This window comes from Podarcis erhardii (genome assembly GCF_964252035.2).
Source record: "Podarcis erhardii genome assembly, chromosome: 10".
Lineage (NCBI taxonomy): Eukaryota > Metazoa > Chordata > Lepidosauria > Squamata > Lacertidae > Podarcis > Podarcis erhardii.
In genome coordinates, this window is record NC_138500.1 from 20935085 (window position 1) to 20955443 (window position 20359).

The 20359-nt window shown below is 43.3% G+C and overlaps 1 protein-coding gene across 2 annotated transcripts in view; it reads right to left on the reverse strand.

The window, feature by feature from the left end:
• PKP2 (plakophilin 2) overlaps positions 1-20359 on the reverse strand; it is a 49836-nt gene that overhangs the window by 18870 nt on the left and 10607 nt on the right. For both annotated transcript variants that reach the window (XM_081878895.1, XM_081878894.1), the window contains exons 2-5: positions 17911-18017; positions 15840-16528; positions 13079-13214; positions 2487-2694 (exon numbers count right to left, since the gene is read on the reverse strand). In XM_081878895.1, coding sequence (XP_081735021.1) covers positions 2487-2694; positions 13079-13214; positions 15840-16528; positions 17911-18017 — 1140 coding nt within the window. The remainder of the gene's footprint in view (positions 1-2486; positions 2695-13078; positions 13215-15839; positions 16529-17910; positions 18018-20359) is intronic.

Consider the following 20359-nt stretch of genomic DNA (forward strand, 5'->3'; position numbering starts at 1 on the left):
TAGAGCATGAGACTCTTAATCTCAGGGCTGTGAGTTCAAGCCCCACGCTGGGCAAAAGATTCCTGCATTGCAGAGGGCCGGACTAGATGACCCTTGTGGTCCCTCTTCCAATGCTACAGTTTCATGAGCCACTGTTTACATGTGTTTTCATGTTCAATGGTTGAGCAAATAGGAGGGAACCTCTTCCCTCCCTGGCAGCATACAAATGCTGGAAAGACAAAGCCAATGCATGCAAGAGGATTTCACCTTAGTTTACTTTTGCTTAGTGGGACAAAACAAGAGTTGGACTGAGTAAACAACTCTTGATAAGATTGGAGGTTAGATGGCTTTCAAGGGGGATTAGGCAAATTCATGGAAGGTAAGGTTTGCACATCCCACAAAGCCAAAATCATGGCTTAGTATGGAGTGCTTATTCCCAAAGAGGATATCACACCTAGTGTTTGATGTTGCATTGTGTTTATACTGTTTTTTTGTTGGGAGATGCCTAGAGTGGCTGGGGAAACCCAGTCTGATGGGTGGCATCATCATCATCATCATCATCATCATCATCACCCCTAGGCTTTTTAGGTCAGGGCAGCACTGCAGCTAAGTCAAGGTTCGGCATAGGGTTTTGTGCAGTTGTGGTTTAAGTTTCTTCTCCTTAACCACAATCTGTAGCTAAGGTTCGCCTTATGGTTACAGGTCACAGTTAAGGAGATGTATCTCAGGTTCAGATTACAGTACATGCCAAGACAAACCCTTTGCTTAGTTGCCCTCTGGCTTTGACCTGAAAAGTCCAGGGAGGAGTGAAACATGTGCAAGTTCCTCTCTGGCAGCCAGCATCTTCCTGCGGCCATGGACAGCCACTCTGGCTTGCTGTGACATGCAAAGCAGGCCACGGGCCATTAGGCATGCTGGCTCTATGGAGAGGCAAGCTGCCAGGCGTTGGGAACAGGCGCAACAGAGGGATGTTGCCTACAAGCCTTCCTTGTAGGCTTCCCGGTAGTACCTGGTTGGCCACTGTAGGAAACTAGATCCTTGACTAAGCAGGTCTTTTGGCTGTTCCAGCAGGACTTTTCTAATATTTTATCCTCCTGGCTTTTAACAATAGGACTTTTGTTATCTCTGACAGGTGGAGCTCACAGCTCTGGGAAGGAAAGAGCAATACAACCTTGAGATTAAAGCAAACCTTGCACCTGGAAAGATCTAAGACGCCTCAGTACTTAAAAATGAAGTCTAGCTACGAAAAGCAGACCTTATCCCTCCCCACCATCACACAGGAAATTTCTGCTGACATCTGCAAGATATCCTGCAGGTTTTTCATGCTGGCTTCTCAAAAAAACAAACCTCGAAAAAAGCACCAAGAAAGAGGCACCCATCCTCCCACCAGAGATTTCGACAACTCCTACGAGAGCTATATCAGGTGCTGCCCGACTCCACAAACATTCCTGAGCAGTGACATGCTAGCTACAAAATCAGCAGAGGTGTTACCAGAGGTTAACATTATCAACTTCTCTGAAGACTCTTCACCCCCGCCCCTTCCACAGCCTAATTTGTGGTGATTAATCTGGAGAGGGGCTGTCAGCATTTCAGAGAGTGGGAAATTCTGGCTTGCTGTTCCGTTCCCAAGCCTTTCTACTCTCTGTTATCATGTGCAATGCCGTTACATTATTACACAGGCCTCTATTTAACCATCTGCAATTGATGGGTTAAGAATATCAGGGCTTTGCTCATGCAGCAATCCCTGAATCAGCTTAAGAACAAGAAATTCACAGCTTCCTGGAACACCGGAAGTTATTCCACAAGTTGGGATAAATAAAGGTAAGGTTGTACCCTTTCCAACATTTTGTCCCAATCTCAGGAACAATCCCTTAGAAAATTGTAACATGCACAATATTGTAATCCCATAGTATTTTTCACCTAATTGCCTCTCTTTAAATATAATCAGCAGAATTGGGTGGTAGAGCTACCTTGCACCCTGACATGCTGGCTTTCTAAGTTAAAGGAGTCCCCGCTCCTAAAGAACACAAAAAATGTGCAGCCCGACCCCCACCTGCAGAATGAAGTGGCCAGCTTTGGTTTACTGCGATGGAGTGAACATTCAGGCTCCTGGAGAGGAATATCATACACATATCCTCCCTTATGTTTTTTAGTCTTGCCATGCACTGAGCAAACCCAAGATTATATGTAGTGTGTCATTCAAAGCCAGACTCTTGGTTAATCTTTCTCTTCACCAACCATGAGATGCAGCTAATCCTAACCCCTTTTGGAAGCTTGTGCAGTCCTGGAGAACCACAGTCTGGCTTACCGTGATGCGCAGCTGATGTGCTTACAGGTTGGGGATGATGCTCCCACATGCATATAAAAATACTGGGAACCCCCTCCCCCAAACTAAGCATAGCATCACATTTAGACCTTGGAGTCTCTAACAATCAAGAGCATTTGTTAACAAAAGGTCTGTGCACTTTGAAGGTGGCACTCCAATGCATCAGTGCTGTTTTAATTACCTGTAATTTGCTTCTTAGTCTCCACATCTCTGGTTTGCCGTAACAGTCTCAGCAGGGTCGTGATCCCTTTCTGCTCTGACACTTCCAGCTTATTGTCATTGTCTTCAAAGACCAGGTTTCTCAAAGCGCCGCATGCTGCCCTCTGCACATCCTCATTTGGCACACTCAGAAGATCTAGTAGCTTGGGAATCCCACCTAGCAAATAAACCTGTTCAGGAGAAAGAGGCAGGTGTGTAAGCAAAGAAAAACATTAAGAAAAGATAGCAGCTACAGAGCATGCTAAGGAGTCTAATGCTTGGAAGTCAATAGGTGGGGCTGGAGTTAAGCCAGGATAATTGCTTTTTGACATGATAAAACAAAGCCAATCTCCCCAAACAGGGAGTGTGTGCAGTTTAGCTTAGAAAACACTGGGGACAGAAATAAGGAAGAACTTATGACCTTCCAGTTCTTAATGCTCTCATGAGATACAGTCGCTACGTGATGCACATGGACTAGCTATTAAAAATACCATCCAAAGTTCCATCAACTAGCATAATACTTTTTTCCTTAGTATTTTCAGTATCTTTATCCGGTAGCAAAGATCCACATATTGTGCTGTAAATCTGCACCTTCATACTACTGGTAAAAAAAGTATCTCCTGTACGGTTTTAGATCTGCCTTTCCACATGTGGCATGATCTAATTCAGATGACCATTGAACACACTGGGTCCTTAGTGGTTTATTTGAGGGGTGGTGGTCTTCCTTATGCACCCCACATTTTTGTACTTCTGCAAACGCTTAGGCTTCCCAAAGTATGATTCTTGTGCATGGGTGGTTCTGTTCTGGCCGCATAACCAATAGCTCTCACAGCTTGAACATCAGAAATAGAGGGAATGATTGTTATTGCCCATCTGTATCTTTCTCCCTCCCGGCGCATTCTCCCTCTACTGCCTCTTGTGTATCTGGCTCATCTCTTTTGCTTCCTGGCATAGTTTTGTGCATGGGTGGTATTGTATTGTAAGGAACTTTGGCTGACATTGGAGGTAATGGCTACTGGGCGCAGCAGATGAATGGGAGGAGAGGTCAGGTAGGGAGCAGAGTTCCTTTGCTCTACTGTTCAACATAATAAAGATGCTTCTTAGATAATTTAATCTTATAAGTCACAAGTTGCCCCTCGGAAAGGGGTGTGCATTTTGATCTGGGCACATGGCATCTGCATGCATCTTTAAAAGCACATGTGCGTGTGCACACCCAACCCTGTTTTAAAAATCAACTAGGGGTGGGGAGGTTTGCTTTCTTTATCAGGGTGATTTATAGTGTTTTGTACTTTTTCCAGTGAAACTCTATGTATGTGACGAAAAAGGGAAGAGAAAATGATCTGGAGGCGGAAGTCGACACTTGGTCAAGCAGCATATAAAAATGGAATTTTTATACGTGTAAATGGCTTAAAAGCTTATCTGGACATTAAGTGATATATAAGCAAATAATCAACCCAAGGTAATTTTAAATAGGATTGGATAAAGGCATTCAGTGGGTGGGAATGTGGGACAGGACATTTTCTGTGGCAGCCCCCCTGTTATGGAACTGCCTCTCGAGGGAGGCCAGACTGGCTCCATCCCTGATGGAGTGGGGAAAATAAAAACATTCTGCTTGGCTTTTGATGCTTTTAAATTTGGGATGGAAGGTTTTAAACTCTTGCTCTGCGGCTTTTCATGCTCAGTATTAATGGCTATGGTTTAAACTGGTTTTGTGGCATTTTTCTTTTCTTGTCAACCACCCGGGGGGGGGGGCTGTTAGGGCTGAAAAGCAGCATGAAAATGTTTTGCAAATAAAGTCACATAGAATAGAGGTGAATAGTGCAGGTCTTTTAATTTCATTAGGTCCATTCTGTGTAAAGCTTCTAACAACCCCATGTTTATTAGCTATGAGGCTATTGAATGACACCTCTGAGTTTAGCAGGAACATGCATGTCGCTGGAAGTGAGATGAGAAGCAAAGAGGAAAAGGGCGTGACCTTCACAATTTACTTATCACTTTCCAGTGGTATCTGGCTGGCCAAAGACTGCTGTCTATGGCCCTGGGGTGTGATGTTATCTTTATGAAGGCCTTTGATGTTTTTAGGTAGGAGCAGGCTTGGCAGCAGCTTCTTCTCATACCAGTCAGTCTGAATGCAGAAGGCTACAGAATCATTCCATCCTATCTCCTAAGGATTAGACCAAATTTTCCCAACCTGGTGCCCTCCAAACGTTGGGCTACAACTCCCATCATCCACAATCATTGGTCATGCTGGCTAGGAATGGTGGGAGATGCAGTCCAACAACATTTAAAGTGGGGTGGGAAAGGCCTTTTCGGTCTGAGGGTCAAATTCTGGGCAGCCTTATGCCTAGAAGTTGGCGGTGAGAAGGCCCAGGGGCAAAAGTGGACAGAGCAATAGGTGCCATTTTTGACCTTTGTATAATAGACCTGCTGAAGGCACGTGAAATTTAAATGTATCAGCAGAAGCTGGAATTGAGCACTGAATCCCTCCCTGCTGGAGGAGCACACTGAGACTCCGAGTTTGGAAAACGAGGAAAAGCTCAGTTTATTGAAGGAAATAAAGGATCTTTTCTAAGGTGGAGATTCAAGGACCCATGCTTGCATGTTCTCAGCAGGAGACATACAAATATGAAGTAGGAAATGAGGTCAGTAACCTTGAAATGTTTTGAGGTTTCTCTCTGTCTATTCACTTTCTCCCCAGGCAGACCCACCAGTCTTCAAGACAAGCTGAGCTGCATTCCAGCTCTAGTTTTTACACAAACTTGCATACCCCTTCATCCAGGCAAACCAGAAGCAAGATCAGAGTTCAAGGAGACAACCGGGCAAAAAAACTCAAGGAAGCTGTGAAGTAGGGACAGTGAGGGGTGTGGCTTAGAAGACAGGGGTGTGGCAGAGGAGGAGCTATAGTCTAGAGAGAGTCCAGAGGGCCAGATGCAGAAAGGCATTTGGCCTCTGATCAGACATTTCCCCACTCCTGGATCAGATAAATGGGTGAAACCCAGAGAGAGTCAAACAGCTTAATTTCTCTTCAAATAAACATCTGCATGGATACATTTCCTTTAAGTGCTGGCATAGTGACATCAATATAATGTAACATTGATAGTGTGCTGGTACATTAGGTGGTATACCCCTATCTATAGGAAAGATTGGTGAAATTGTTAGGGCTCTAACTCCACAGAAATTTGTCAAACGACACATTTAGTTTTGCTGGTAGCTTCTTCAGAATTGAATGGTTTATAGTGAAGTAACTTGTTTATTCTTTTAGTCCAAAGTTATATAATGCAATGGTTTCTCTGGTGAACAAACCTCTCTTTGTGGAGACAGAAATGCACGTACAAAAACATGGAAATGTTACATAATCCTTAGCAGCGATGAGGAGCTTTGTGGTAGAATGAAGAATTTAGCTGGCAGGTGCTGAGAACACGGAGAAGTGAAACTCAACAAAAGCTCCTGTTACCCTCATGCTTTGGCATGGAACCATGAACACCACCTCTTGCTTTCAGTCAGCTCCACACACTTTCCTACAAATGCTTTGCTTGCCCATTTCCAAGCCTTTAAAAATCCCCTTATTTTTGGTGGAATGAGTTGCAGACAAGACTGTTTGCTTCTAGACTATTACAGTCTTTTGTGGGAGGGATTCCTTCACAGACCAGAACTAGAGGGTCTGTTGCACCAGAGTGTTTAAACTGACTAAACCATGTAAACTTCCACATACCAAAACTGGAGGTTTGCACAGTTAGTCAATTTAAACACTCCGGTGCAACAAATCCATTTAGAAATACAAACACAGACTTTCTGTGGTTAGGAAGTGATGGGGAAATGCATTTGAAAGGGTTCAATTATGCGACTGACTTCAATTATGAAGATAAATTCAGTAAAACAGAACAGGAGTAGCTGCATAGTGCTCTCCAGGTGTTCATGAACTCCAACGCTCTCCAGTCCCGGCCAGCATGGCCAAACAGGAGCTGCAGTCAGTAACTGGAGGGAACCACTGGCTACACTTGAAACAGGAAACCAATGCCTATTTTATTCTATCATGGTTCCATGTGAAATGCTGAAGTGTCTATAGCATTGTTCTTTAATTGGTGCAATATGATTGATTCACAAACTTTAGATGGACCACATCAATAGCTGACTTGCCACCTCTAGTCGGAAAGGTCAAAGACAGTTACGGTTTTTAAAAATAGTTTTGCCAGCAATAGATATAGCTGCAGAAGACTTGTGTAAACTCCAGTGCATGAGGAAAAAATATGCTGGGTAAACTAGACATTTGCTGATAAGTAGGCTAGAGTAAATGGTCTGCACAGAGCTATCTTTTTCCTCCCAGATTAGGACATAGGGTTCTCAGGAAAAGCACTGATAAAGTGACAATATTTTGTTTTGGAGAGTTCACCTTGGGAATGCTCAACAACTTGCTATAAATCAGCGGCTGAGGGCTATTCATAGAATCTTAGAATTGGAAGGGACCCCGAGGGCCATCTAGTCCAACCCTCTGCATCTAAGTCCAACCCTCTGCAGGAATCTCAACTAAAGCATCCATGACAGATGGCCATCCAACCTCTGCTTAAAAACCTCTAAGGAAGGGGAGTCCACCACCTCTCATAGGAGTCTGTTTCACTGCTGAACAGCTCCTGCTGTCAGAATGTTTTTCCACGTGTTTAGTCAGAATCTTCTTTCTTGCAACTTGAAGTCATTGGTTCGAGTCCTACCCTCCAGACCAGGAGAAAATAAGCTTGTTGCGTCTTCTGTATTTGAAGATGGCTATCCTATCTCCTCCCAATCTCCTCTTCTCCAGGATAAACATACCCAGCTCCTTCAAGTGCTCCTCATAATCCTTGGCTTCCAGATCCTTGATCATCTTGCTTGCCCTCTTCTGCACATGTTCCAGCTTGTCAACATCCTTTTTAAACTGTGGTGCCCAGAATTGGACACAGTATTCCAAGTGTGGTCTAACTAGAGTGGGACTATTATTTCCCTTGATATGGACATTATACTTCTGTTGATGCAGCCTAGAATAGCATTAGGTTTTTTTGCTGCTGCATCACACTGTTGACTCATGTTAAGCTTGTGGTCCATCGAGACCCTTAGATGCTTTTCACATGTACTGCTAGTAAGCCAGGTGCTCCCCATCCCACATTTGTGCATCCGGTTCTTCCTGCCTAAGTGCAGAACCTTCCATTTGTCCCAACTGAAAATAAATTTGTTGGCTTGCGCCCAGTTCTCCAATCCGTTAAGGTCATTTTGAATTCTGATTCTGTCTTTTGTGGCATTAGCTACCCCTCCCAGTTTGGTGTCATCTGCAAATTTGATGAGCATCCCCTCAATTCCTTCATCCAAGTCATTTATAAAGATGTTGAACAACAATGGACCCAGGACAGAACCTTGTGGCATCCCACTTGTCACTTTTTTCCAGGACGATGAGGAACCATTAATGTGTACTCTTTGGGTTCGGTCAGAGAACCAGCTACCAATCCACCTAACAGTTACCTTGTTCAACTCACATTTTACCAGCTTCCTCGTGAGAATATCATGGGGGACTTTGTCAAAAGCCTTACTGAATCAAGATACACTATGTCCACAGCATTTCCCTGATCCACCAAGTTTGTAATTCCATCAAAAAAAGATATCAGATTGGTCTGGCGTGACATATTTTTGAGAAACCCATGCTGGGTCTTAGTAATCACAGCATCCTTTTCTATATGCTCACAGACCGGCTGTTGAATTATCTCTTCTAGGAGCTTCTCTGGTATCGATGGTCAGTAATTACCTGGGTCTTCCTTTTCTTTTCTTTTTTTAAATAAAATATTTGTTAAAAGATTTTCTTAATACAATAAAAAACAAAAAACAAAATAATATATAACATATAATAACCATATTTTCTTCACTTCTTTAGACTTCCTCACATCTCTCGTTCCTGCGTTCCTGATTTATAAAGATTTAACCAGCAATTTATCACCTTATTTCAATTCTTATTTTATAATTTTCCAATATTGTATCCCTAGTTTTAGATACTTTTATCCAAACCTTAAAAGCTTAATTTTAACATAAAATTTATCCAAAATTTATCTTTTCTTAAGTTTCACTTAACTTCATATTCCTTCCAACTAGCTTAATGGTGCCATATTGTTTACAATCTAGCATCTTTCTTAACACTCATACAATTTGCAATGTTTTTGTAAGTAGTCCTTAAATTTCTTCCAGTCCTCTTCCACTGCCTCCTCTCCCAGGTCTCGGATTCTGCCGGTCATTTCTGCTAGTTGCATGTAGTCTATCAGTTGCATCTGCCATTCTTCCAGTGTGGGCAGATCTTGGGTTTTCCAATGCTTGGCGACAAGTATCCTTGCTGCTGCTGTTGTTGCATACATAAAAAATGTTCGGTCCTTCTTTAACACCCTCTGGCTGACAATACCTAAAAGAAAGGCCTCTGGTTTCTTAGGGAAGGTATACTTAAATACCTTTTTCAACTCATTATATATCATTTCCCAGAAAGCCTTAACTCTAGGGCAGGTCCACCAGAGGTGAAAGAACGTTCCTTCAGTTTCTTTACATTTCCAACATTTATTGTCAGACAAATGGTATATTTTTGCAAGCTTGACTGGGGTCATGTACCACCTATATATCATTTTCATAATATTTTCTTTCAAGGCATTACATGCCGTAAACTTCAGACCGGTGGTCCATAACCTTTCCCAGTCAGCAAACATGATATTATGCCCAATGTCCTGTGCCCACTTTATCATAGCTGATTTGACCGTTTCATCTTGTGTATTCCATTTTAACAGCAAGTTATACATTCTTGAAAGTACCTTAGTCTTAGGTTCTAACAATTCCGTTTCCAACTTCGATTTTTCCACCTGGAATCCTATCTTTTTATCCAACTTAAAAACCTCTTTAATCTGAGCATAATGTAACCAATCTCGCACTTTATCTTTTAGTTTCTCCAAACTCTGCAGCTTCCAATTATCTCCATCTTTTTCTAATATTTCCCAATATTTCAGCCATTCGGCCTCCATATTGAGTCTTTTCAGGGCCTTAGCTTCCAATGGTGATAACCACCTTGGGGGTCTTGTTTTCCAATAAGTCTTTATATTTTGTCCAGGCATTAAACACCGCTTTTCTGACAATATGGTTCTTGAAAGCCTTGTGACTTTTAACCTTGTCATACCACAAATATGCATGCCATCCAAAAGCATTGTTAAAACCTTCCAGATCCAAAACATCAGTGTTTTCAAGAAGCAGCCAATCTTTCAACCAGCAGAAAGCCTATCAGTTGCATCTGCCATTCTTCCAGCGTGGGCAGATCTTGGGTTTTCATAATACAGCTTTAAGTCTGGCAGGGCAAAGCCCCCTCTTTCTTTAGCATCAGTTAATATCTTAAACTTAATTCTGGGCTTTTTGCCCTGCCAGACAAATTTAGAGATATCTCTTTGCCACCTCCCAAAACACTCCATTTTATCCACAATCTGTAAAGTCTGGAACAAAAACAGCATTTTTGGCAATACATTCATCTTTATAGCAGCAATTCGGCCCGACAAGGAAAGTTTCAATCTTGACCAAACTTCTAAATCCCTTTTAATTTCTGTCCAACACTTTTCATAATTATCCTTAAATAAACTCAGATTCTTAGCTGTTATGTTTACCCCTAGGTATCTTCCTTTTTTTAACCACATTTAACTCTGTCTCTTTCTGAAACCTTTCTGATTCTGAAGATGTCAAATTTTTTTCCAATACCTTAGTTTTTTGCTTGTTTAATTTAAATCCCGCCACCCGACCAAACTCATGAATCAATTTTAATACCCTTTTCGTACTAGATTCTGGCTCCTGTAGGGTCAGAACCAAGTCATCTGCGAAAGCTTTAAGTTTATACTGTTTCGCTCCGACCTGAATTCCTTCGACCAACCGGTCCCCTCTAATCATATTCAAGAGCATCTCCAAGACCGAAATGAATAACAAGGGAGAGATAGGGCAACCTTGTCGTGTTCCTTTTTCTTCCTTTTCTCCCTTTCTGAAGATGGGGACAACATTTGCCTGCCTGCAGTCTGTAGGGACCTCACCTGTTCTCCAAGAATTCTCAACAATAATTTTTATCCATATACTCTCAATCTGCTTTTCATACTTTTCATGGATTTCTTCACAAGTGTACACATCTTTCATATACGATGCTACTCCTCCTCCCTTCCTGTTTGGTCTATTCCTCTTGCTCTGTTATGGACCACAGAGATTAGATACTGTTGTCTGAATAGTTTTTGAGCCATTATGTAAACAGCTTCACAACACGCTTTCACAGCTACTGCTGTATTAAATATAGACTTGGAACTGACACTGAATTATGGAGGTTGGAGGTGTCTCAAAGATTGTCCAGTCTAAACCCCTGGGGTGAGGACATTTTCTTTGGTAAAGGAACACCGGGTCCTCTCTTCCTTTTATGGCTGGAGACTTGTTAGGCATACAGATTTAGAAAGAGTCACGCCTTTGCACACACCAAGAACCTTTCCCCCTCAGATACCCAGTTCATGAAGCAGGTCTACAGGACTCTTCACTGGAGCCTCCAACATGGTGTCTGTGGGCACCATGGCACCCTTCGATGCTACCCTTGATGCTCACCAAGGCCACTTTCATTTTTTTAAAAACCGGATTTTGTTGTTGTTTGTGTGGTCTGCTTCTTTGGTGGGGATATTGACTGCTTTTTTGCCTGCAGTTAATTTGTTTTGTTGTGTGTGTTGGTGCTTTGTCTGGGGGGGGTGGTACCACAAGTTCTCCCCCCCCCAGTAAAATGGGTATTTTGTTGTGTCCATGGCAGTTTCTTACGATTTCCAAATGTGTCCACAATGTTTGGAGAACCCTATTCTTGTTCATAGGGACTAACACCCATACTGAGCAAGATGCTGATATCTGGTGCTATGATGGGCTCAAAGTTGATTTAACTGATGGTTTAAAAAAATTATGAACCTCCATTTGGGAAAAGGGTGACCATGCTTCATCCTATACATCCTCTGTCTGCAAGGCTCACTAGTCCAAGTCCAGTTTAAAGGGAGGGCAGGCTTGGAAGTTACACATCAACAGGCAGCCGCAGGGCAGTAGACTGGGCAGGCACACAGACTTCCCTACAAACTTCCATTCTGTGGTGAGATAGACTATGTTACAGTAAGTGGGTTGTGCTCTACTCAGAATTAAACCTATGTAAATTCATGAACCCATTAGTCATGTCTATGAATTTCAATGGGACTATTCACGAGTATGGCCAGCACTGGACACATCCCATTCTTTCAAAATCTCCATCTATACTGAAAAGTGCACAAATAATTTTTATGCAAACTTATAATAATAATAATAATAATAAATTTTATTTATATCCCGCCCTCCCCAGCCGAAGCCGGGCTCAGGGCGGCTAACAACACTAAAACAATACAACATTATAAAACATTATAAAAATGAGTTAAAAACAAAATTAATGGCAACCATAAGCTAAAGTCTTGAAAAGATTGCCAAAGGAGGGAGTCAGGCTGCGCCCTAACAAAAGGCCAGGTTTTATTTTTAGCCTTTATTTTTGGCCACCCTCTTTGGGAGGCACCAAGGTTTGTTGGCTGATAAGCTAGTAATTCGGAGAACTTAAAAGACATGTGAAGTTAAAGACCATCTGCATCATTGTGTGAGCTTTGTTTGTTAAAACTCAGGAATAGTGGAGCTGCAGTGGTACTGCAGTAGAGAGCTTCTTTTTCCAGTCCAAGGCCTAATTCCCAGCAAGGTTGGGGCAAGGGCCTGTTGCTGCAGCATTTGCTTCCCCCGGGTCCAGAAACAACTGTGGGCCTAGGTTAAGAAACTTTTGCGACACTAGTGTAATCTTGCTTTCTGTAGCATCCCAGGATGGTCAGAGGCTGTATGCTTCTGAATACCAGATGCTGGAAACCACAGGAAGGGAGAGGGCCCTGGTGCAAGTCCTGCTTGAAGGCTTCCTACAAGCATCTGGTGACAACAGGATGTTGGACTAGATTGGCCATTGGCCTGATCCAGCAGGCTCCTTTTATGTTCTTATATCCACTGAAAAGCATCCCTGCCCACTTTGAGCACTGGACCTCTCTCATATACACAATCACACAGTCAGTCACATGCAATATTGAAAAGCATTATTTGAAATAAGAGAGCAGCGAGGCCTTAACAGTAAAAGTAAAGAAAATGTCAACTGGATTATTATTTATCTGTTTCACCTAAGTACTGCTGCCAAAGGATTTTTAAAAAGTTACAGATTCCAAAAAATATTTTATTCACGGCAACTTCAAGTAACAATATGGCACTTATGTAGCCTTTCCTCCAAGATTTGGAGTCTAGATAAAATTGGATTTCAAGCTGAAAGGTAGATTTGTTTGTCTCCAGTCTGATCCCTCTGCATATTCAGTGCACGGAGGGGGTTCATCCAGAGGTAATGCACTAATATCCAAAGAGAATTTCATCCAGAAGGTCCTTCCAACCCTAGTATCTCTTAGTTCCATTATTCTCCTATACCAGCTCCAGATGCAATACTCTGCGTGGAAGAGTAGCCTCTGTAAAGAGCCACAATAAGTAAGAAAATGGTTTACTCACTTTCCTCCTGGCTTCTGCTCTCTGGAAACTCTCATGCTGTATGAAGACAACTGCTGGAAGGACTCGAGGGGACGAAGCATTTTCAGTCTGCACTATATTTACCGCACGCTCCAGAGTCATCTCTCCTTCTGGATTCCTGGGTGATTTAAACATTAACACTTTGTAAGCCCAGGCTGCAAAATGAGGACCAGTGGAACTAATGGATGTTCTTCAGCAGGCTGTGAATGTCAAGCAACAAACCTGTTTAAAAACAACACTGTAAATAAGTAATAGATCTGGTGCCCTCCAGATGTTGCTGCTAGACTGCAACACCCATCGCCTATGGCAGGCTTCCTCAAACTCAGCCCTCCATATGTTTTTGGCCTACAACTCCCATGATCCCTAGCTAGCAGGACCAGTGGTCAGGGATGATGGGAAGTGTAGTCTCAAAACATCTGGAGGAAGTTTGAGGAAGCCTGGCCTATGGTGACTGCTGGCCATGCTGGCTGGGACTGATGGGCCTTGTAGCCCAACAACTGCTGAAGAGCACTAGGTTGGAGAAGGCTGGATTAACATACTTTCTGTGCTATAAGCTTTTATGGGCCATATCCTGTTTTATGAAATACATGAACTTACCGCAGTTGGCAAAGGTAAGTAAAGAGATGGGTACAGAGGAGGGAAAAGTAAACAGTGGGTATAAAATACCAGGAAAGGCACAAATTAAAGTAAGGCACACACCCACACCCTACATTTAAAGCACTATGAGCCCATTTTAAACAGTCATGGCTTCCCCCAAATAATTCTGGGAGCTGTAGTTGGCTAAAGGTGCTGAGACTTGTTAGGAGAACTCTCCTCAGAGAGGTCCTTGGGAAGAGAGATTAAGCCGCTCTGGAAATGATAGCTCTGGGAACAGGCAAGAACCTCTCCTTTCTCAACAGAAACAATGCAACAATAAATTAAATAGCCAATGTTCGGCTGTCCTTTCATGATGCTAAGAATCAGCCGCCTGAGACGGCCGACTTGCTTTACCCAATGGTAGGGCTGGCCCAGCTTGATCTCAGCACACTATGTAGAATGTAATAGGTAAGAGTGGCACTGTCACATGCTTCAGATGTCACTTGTGGTACAGTTGCAAATAAATAAATTGCTGCTACTGTCGTACATCTCCGTACACAACAGGATTCCTCCTTTCCAAGGTTCTACCTTAGATTTTGGACTACAGTCCCAGTTAGCCTGTTGTGTTGACCCCAATGTGTTAATGCATCAAACTAGCACGACAGAGAAGCCAACATGTGACTCTAGGGGGGAGTAGTCTTTACCCACATTTTTGCATGTACTTAAAAAACCCCCAAAATAGCCTTAAATTAAGTAATATTAAAAAAAAGAAAAGAGCAACCAGATTAAATTTAATTGACTGAAAATGTTTAAATGGTTCTAACTGGATAGTCAACTCATTGTGCCCTGCCCCATTCAAAGCCGGTTTTAAGCAATGTGTTTTGAGCTCTATCCATTTTCTCATACACTTCTCAAGTGATGATGAAATCAAAATGTCAGCTGCTTATATCTGGACTGCGGAGCCAACCTGGAATCGACAGCAAACATCACAGTCACCTGGTGAATTTCAGCTGTTCTATTCAATCCAGTTGTTATCCTAACCAGAAGTTCAGTTCTTGTTCTGACCTGACATCTTGAACAAACCCTTTCTGTCCTCCTGACATTGTATACCTTAACAGCTGCAAAGTTAATTTCCAAGTACAGAAAATCATGTTCTTATAACTCAGTAGACTGGAGTAGGAATTCCAGCAATGAGTAAAGCAAGATATCGTTATAAAAACAGTACATTCAATGGTTCAACAGTAGTGGAAATAAAAATGATCTGCTGCCTTTGGAAGATAGTTTATTCCAACAACACAATCCTGAGCATGTCTGCTCAGAAGCCCCATTTAGTTCAATGGGAGGGAAATGTGCAGTGGACTGCAGCCCATGTTATGTAAGATACATGTGCAGTAAGCTCCATGTCAACATGGGAAGGTTAAAATAAAATAAGCTCCATGAGTGCCTATTTGCTGAGTATGCGCAGAGACAAGATGAGCTGGATGCTTTCTTACATTGCTAAGCCTGGTCAGGATCTTTGCTGGATTTGCAAAGTCTCATGAACTGGGTGCACTGCTCATGAAAACTAGATAAGAGCAAGATGTAAAGCACTGGTGCCTGGTGTGTCTTAAAAAGGGTCGAGTTGGGGGACTTCCGGGTTGGCGCCATAGCCGAATGGCAGACTCCCTCCGAGCTCCGGAGGGAATCTGCTTGACAGGGGTCGGGTCCTGCCGCGCCGGCGACGCGGGGACCCTCAAAAACCACGGGCGCGGAAGCCCGTGGACCTGGTGACTCGGCGGGCACCGTTTGCGCCCCCCGACCCGCGAAGGAGCCTTTTTAAAGGCTGCGGAGCGGGGGACGGGGAGCGGCGCGGTGCTGTGAGTCTTCTGCTCCCCCTGCCGAGCAAAGCCGCATGCCATTCGACGGAGAGCGCTGACTTCTTCTTCTGAAAATTTGGACCAAAATCTAAAAACAACAACCCGTGAGTAATTTGGAAATTGGACTAAAAATTTTCTTGGATTCGTCACGAGCGGGGGAGGTGCAAAAAGGAAGTCCGTCTCCCCCCCATTGTATACAATTTAAAGCAAGGATTTGACAACTAAGGTCGAGAGAAGAGCCTTTTCTTTATTGGATAAAAGTTATTAATTGCATGGATTGATAGCCTAAAAAGGGTGGAGTTGAAACTTACCCTGCTTGAGATCCAATGGCGCTGGCTCGTTCTTGAAGGATGTGTCCACTTCCTGCTGCGGCTGCCATAGCTGCTGTCATCGCCATCCTCCTCCCTGTCTCAGCGGTGGTGCTGGTGATCGAAGCTGGTTGAGAGGCCTCCCTTGTGCTCTGCGACCGGACCGTCGTCTGGTGCCAGCTGGACCTGTTCTGAGACTGCCTGTTCTGAGACCAATTTTGGGAGGGGACAGGAGTCCTGACTTGTCCCGTGGCATAACCAGAAGTCGGGTAACTCTCTTTCTCCAAAAGGTTGTTCATGCTCCGACTGGTCCCGATGCGCTGATAGACTGGTACCCGTGGGCTGTTTGGGACGCTGTCAACCTCCGTGTCATTACCAGACCCAATGTAGAACTGCCTTTGCACAGCATACCTTCTGCTTGCAGCATTCTGGCCTCCGTAGCCAAGGATTTCGGAGCGAGCGTACCTTGGAGGCATGGCACCGGATCTCTTGCTTTCGCCATGCCTCACAGTTAGAGCCCTGTGGTAATGGAAATCGTTTGGGTAGTGTGCCAACTTGCCAGGGCTGCCATTGGGGGAAACCTCTAATCTCTTCAAGGGCTGCCTTTGAGATGTCTCTTCCATGCCCTTGTAGGAGCTATAGGAAAGGATTCTAGGCTCCCAGCCATTTTCATAACTGCTTTGTGATCCTATCTGTAAAACACACAAAAAAGGGACAATACAGTCAAGAAAAGAACATCATGATAAGGCAGTGATATGAGGTGGGATGTTTTCTGGGGGGGAAATTCCTTTGGTATATGATCCCATGGAAAAATGTGGCCATCACCACGTCTTTTGGAAACCGAGTCTGTATGCACTTTGTGAGGAAGTATGTCCTGAGCCCTTTGCATTTATTACATTTACAGCTGCCAATTCCTCCAGGAAGCTCAGGGAAGCTGCATTTTACCATCATGATAAACCTGTGAGGCAGGTTAGACTAAGAGATATTGGTTGGCCCCAAGATTACCCAGTAATTTTCTTGAATGAGTGGGGATCTGAAGTAAAATGCTCTACCTATTTCATCACCCTGGGTAGCATAATTCCCCGCTCCTTCTTTCCTAGCACTTAGCTGTTCATAATTCTTTGCATTATGAGTTCCTGGGCCAAATGTCACATCTGTCCAATAGATGTCTGGGATACTATTAGCAATGAGAGTCCTTCACAGGAGGTTAAGTTACAGTTGTGCAATTTCCAAAGCATTTCCATTGCCCTATACAACATATAAAAACTTCGGTATTTCCTCAAAGGCTTGCACGCCTTTCCCATTCTACCTCCTTTCCAGAGCAGTTACTTTTTTTGTAATTTAGCAAGAAAACTACATGCAACTACAACAGAATCAAAGACTGAGAACACAGAGAACTCTGATGCAGGTGCAAAGAAGGCTATTGATAATGGAGAAAGCAAGTAATTAGATAAATTCAGACACTGTAATTAAAAGCTGGGAGATGTACTTAAGTTAAGCCACACAAGATGATTTAGTCTACACAGGGTCCACAACCTGTCTGACAAATATAAACAAAGGCAGAATTCCTCTTGGCTCATGTACAATCAAAAGCTCTAGCGTCTGAAATAAGGATTAGTTTCCTTCCTGGAATCTAATATTGTACGCAAGAATAGTTAGCTCCCTTAAACATTTCTGATCTTGCTTTGTAAAACTAAATGCACCATTCCTTCCTCAACCTCAAACACATCGCTTTTGTAGCAACAATCTCTCTTTCCGTCCTTCGATTATCACATTATCGATAACATAAAATGGAGCCCATTTGTCACACAATGGAACTGGGTGACTAAGCCAATTTTCCTCAGCAAATCTTCTATTTAGGAGATTACTTTTGTTTGTGGAATTATAGCAACGCTTAAGATATGGGTGGCCTTCAAGCATGAGAGGAAAACTCAGCAGGCATTCTCAAGAGTATAAAATGGATGAATCTGACTATGAGCCAGCCACTATCCATCGCAGCAAAGCAAGGAGGATAGGCATCTGAATTCATATATACATCCACCGTGTGTGTGCATATTCCTTCAGTGTTTCTTACCTGATATGATGGATAGTATGAAGTTCCATGAGGAGGTCTTGAAGCAAAGTCTGTTTCATCTGATATGAACACATATTCTGGAACGCTGGCAGTCCGATGCAGACTCCCTGTACAAAGGCATGAGAAATACGTTCACAGCACAGTGCGCACATTAATAGTGAACTCAGGTGCTGAGTTACGACGGCTTTACTGTCAAAGCAGGACTCACTGAAAATTAAGAGAGGCGCATCAACATGCTCAAGAGAACCTTGCAAATTTTGCAAAAGCGGGATGGATAATTTTAACAGGGTCAAAATGTTGAGCCAACCTGGCTGAAGCTCAGCAACTCTGGGTCTGGTTAGTGCTTTGGATGGGCGACTCACATATCATGGCTTCCATGATGGAAGGAATATGAATAAAATAAAATAAATGAATGTGTTACATTAGTGAAGTCAGCAACAATAAGAGCAACAATGCGAACAATGACTTAGAAGTACATAACAGTTTGCAAGTCTATCCTTGCCATAGGTGATCTTAAATTGAGGAAACTGTTCATGCAAGATGACAACTACACATTTTCATGCTGTGGGTGCGTCCATAAACCGCTGTGCTTCTTCTCATTCCTCTACCTCTACAGCTGATCTCCCTGCTTTGACATCTCTTTAATCACTCAGTTACAAACCACAGCAAGCAATACTGTTCTAATCCCTATCCTCACATTACTTTAAGGGCAACCAGAGAGGAGACATATGGCACATGGTGTGCAGCGCAGAATGGAGAGTTAATGAAACTCTCACATCCATACCTGGAAGGTTAAGTAGTTCTATTGAAAATGGGAGAGGCAGAGAGCACAGGATCCGAGGAGGTCATGCTATTTGAACTGTTGCTCTGTCTCCTCAGCCACAATCTGGTTTCTGTCCTAATTTTAAACGAAAAATTCTCCCAGGCTGTATCTCTCAACATACGGTCCCCCAGCAAATCAAGTCTGCTGATTAAAATGGATTATTTGCCTATGCAATGATGGGGCTGCGGGACTCTTTTGAGGTCAGAAAAGCTGGGAGCGATTACTCTAGATGGCAGCAGGTTTTAAAAAGTGGTGAAAGAGGTTACTTGGTCAAAACCTTAAGAGGAGACCTAGCCAAGAACACTGTGGGATTTTCCTCATTGGATATTTTCAGAGAAAAGGCTAGAGAAACATCTTTTAGTGTAACACTCTATCCCGGTCCTCGCCAGCCTGGTGCCCTCCAGAAGGTTTGGACCACAACTCTTATGTCCTGGCTGGGGCTGATGGGAGTTGCGCTAGATGAAAATATCTGGAGTGCACCAGGCTGGTTTATACATTCCTATGGAAAGCACAGGCAATGTATGTTGAAAAGACAGCCACTAGCTACCACCCACAAGTAGATGAGGAGAGCTGATGGATGGACCGGTTCTAACTGGTGAGGAGTGTCTGGTTCATGTGCTGTAGGTCCTGCTACCTGCACCTAATGCAGAAGCCTATAATAACCTGTGCAGTCAGTTGGTGCCATTGGTCCAATGACGGTGCCAGCTGTTAGTCCCATGTTCAAGCAAAGAGTGATGGTACTTCCAGTGTACAAACTGGGCTCCCACTCCTCTGTCGCAAGCCAATCCTAGCTGGCTCCTTAGGGTATGGTGTGTATAAGCACTGAAACTCAGTGCTTGTGGTTTTGAAGTGTTTGGTAGCTACCACAGTGAACTGATGTGATGGGATAAGTCAGCCCTGTGGACAGAAGTTTGTGACCTGGGTTGCTGTTCCTCTATCCTACTCCTCTCGGTCCACTCAGATTGTTACTAGGCAATGCACAGAACACCTCTACCCTTCCCAGTTTTGTATACTGCAATGCTGTCTTTTCAACTGACCCCATGCCTTGTGCATCACACCATAGAAGATCAGGCAAGTCCTATAATAGTTTATATAGGTGCTCTATAAAGGGTTGTTTGATTTTGATTCAGAATACACAGTCAGGGTTGGCTTCTAAACAACAGACTAAACATGTCGTGCAAACAGAGCAGAGGTAGAAGGTACAAGATCAGTTAGAGTAAAGATGCAAATGTTATTGAGATGGGAAAATTTTCACATGGAAAATGAAACAGTTTATAGCTTGCCTGTTTCACATATAGCCAAAGATCAGCAAACAGAAGATGCTTGTCCATATCCACCACTGACACAGATACTGCACGTTTACTGTGATGGCATTCGTGCAACGTCCAGCATCAGATTAGAAAGTGATAATCCTCAAGGAACGGTTTTGTGGATGATCAGTTGCTAACCAAGATTTCAATTTATGTTTCTACAGATTAGGGCTTAAAGCATTTGCCATCTTAATCAGGGCGATAAATCAACCACTGCCCTGTCTCTAATTGGACTAAATCAGAGCTGTGCCCTCAGAAGCAACGTTCAGCTAGGACAGTACTGTAAACCAACTTCACAGATATCCACTCCAATGGA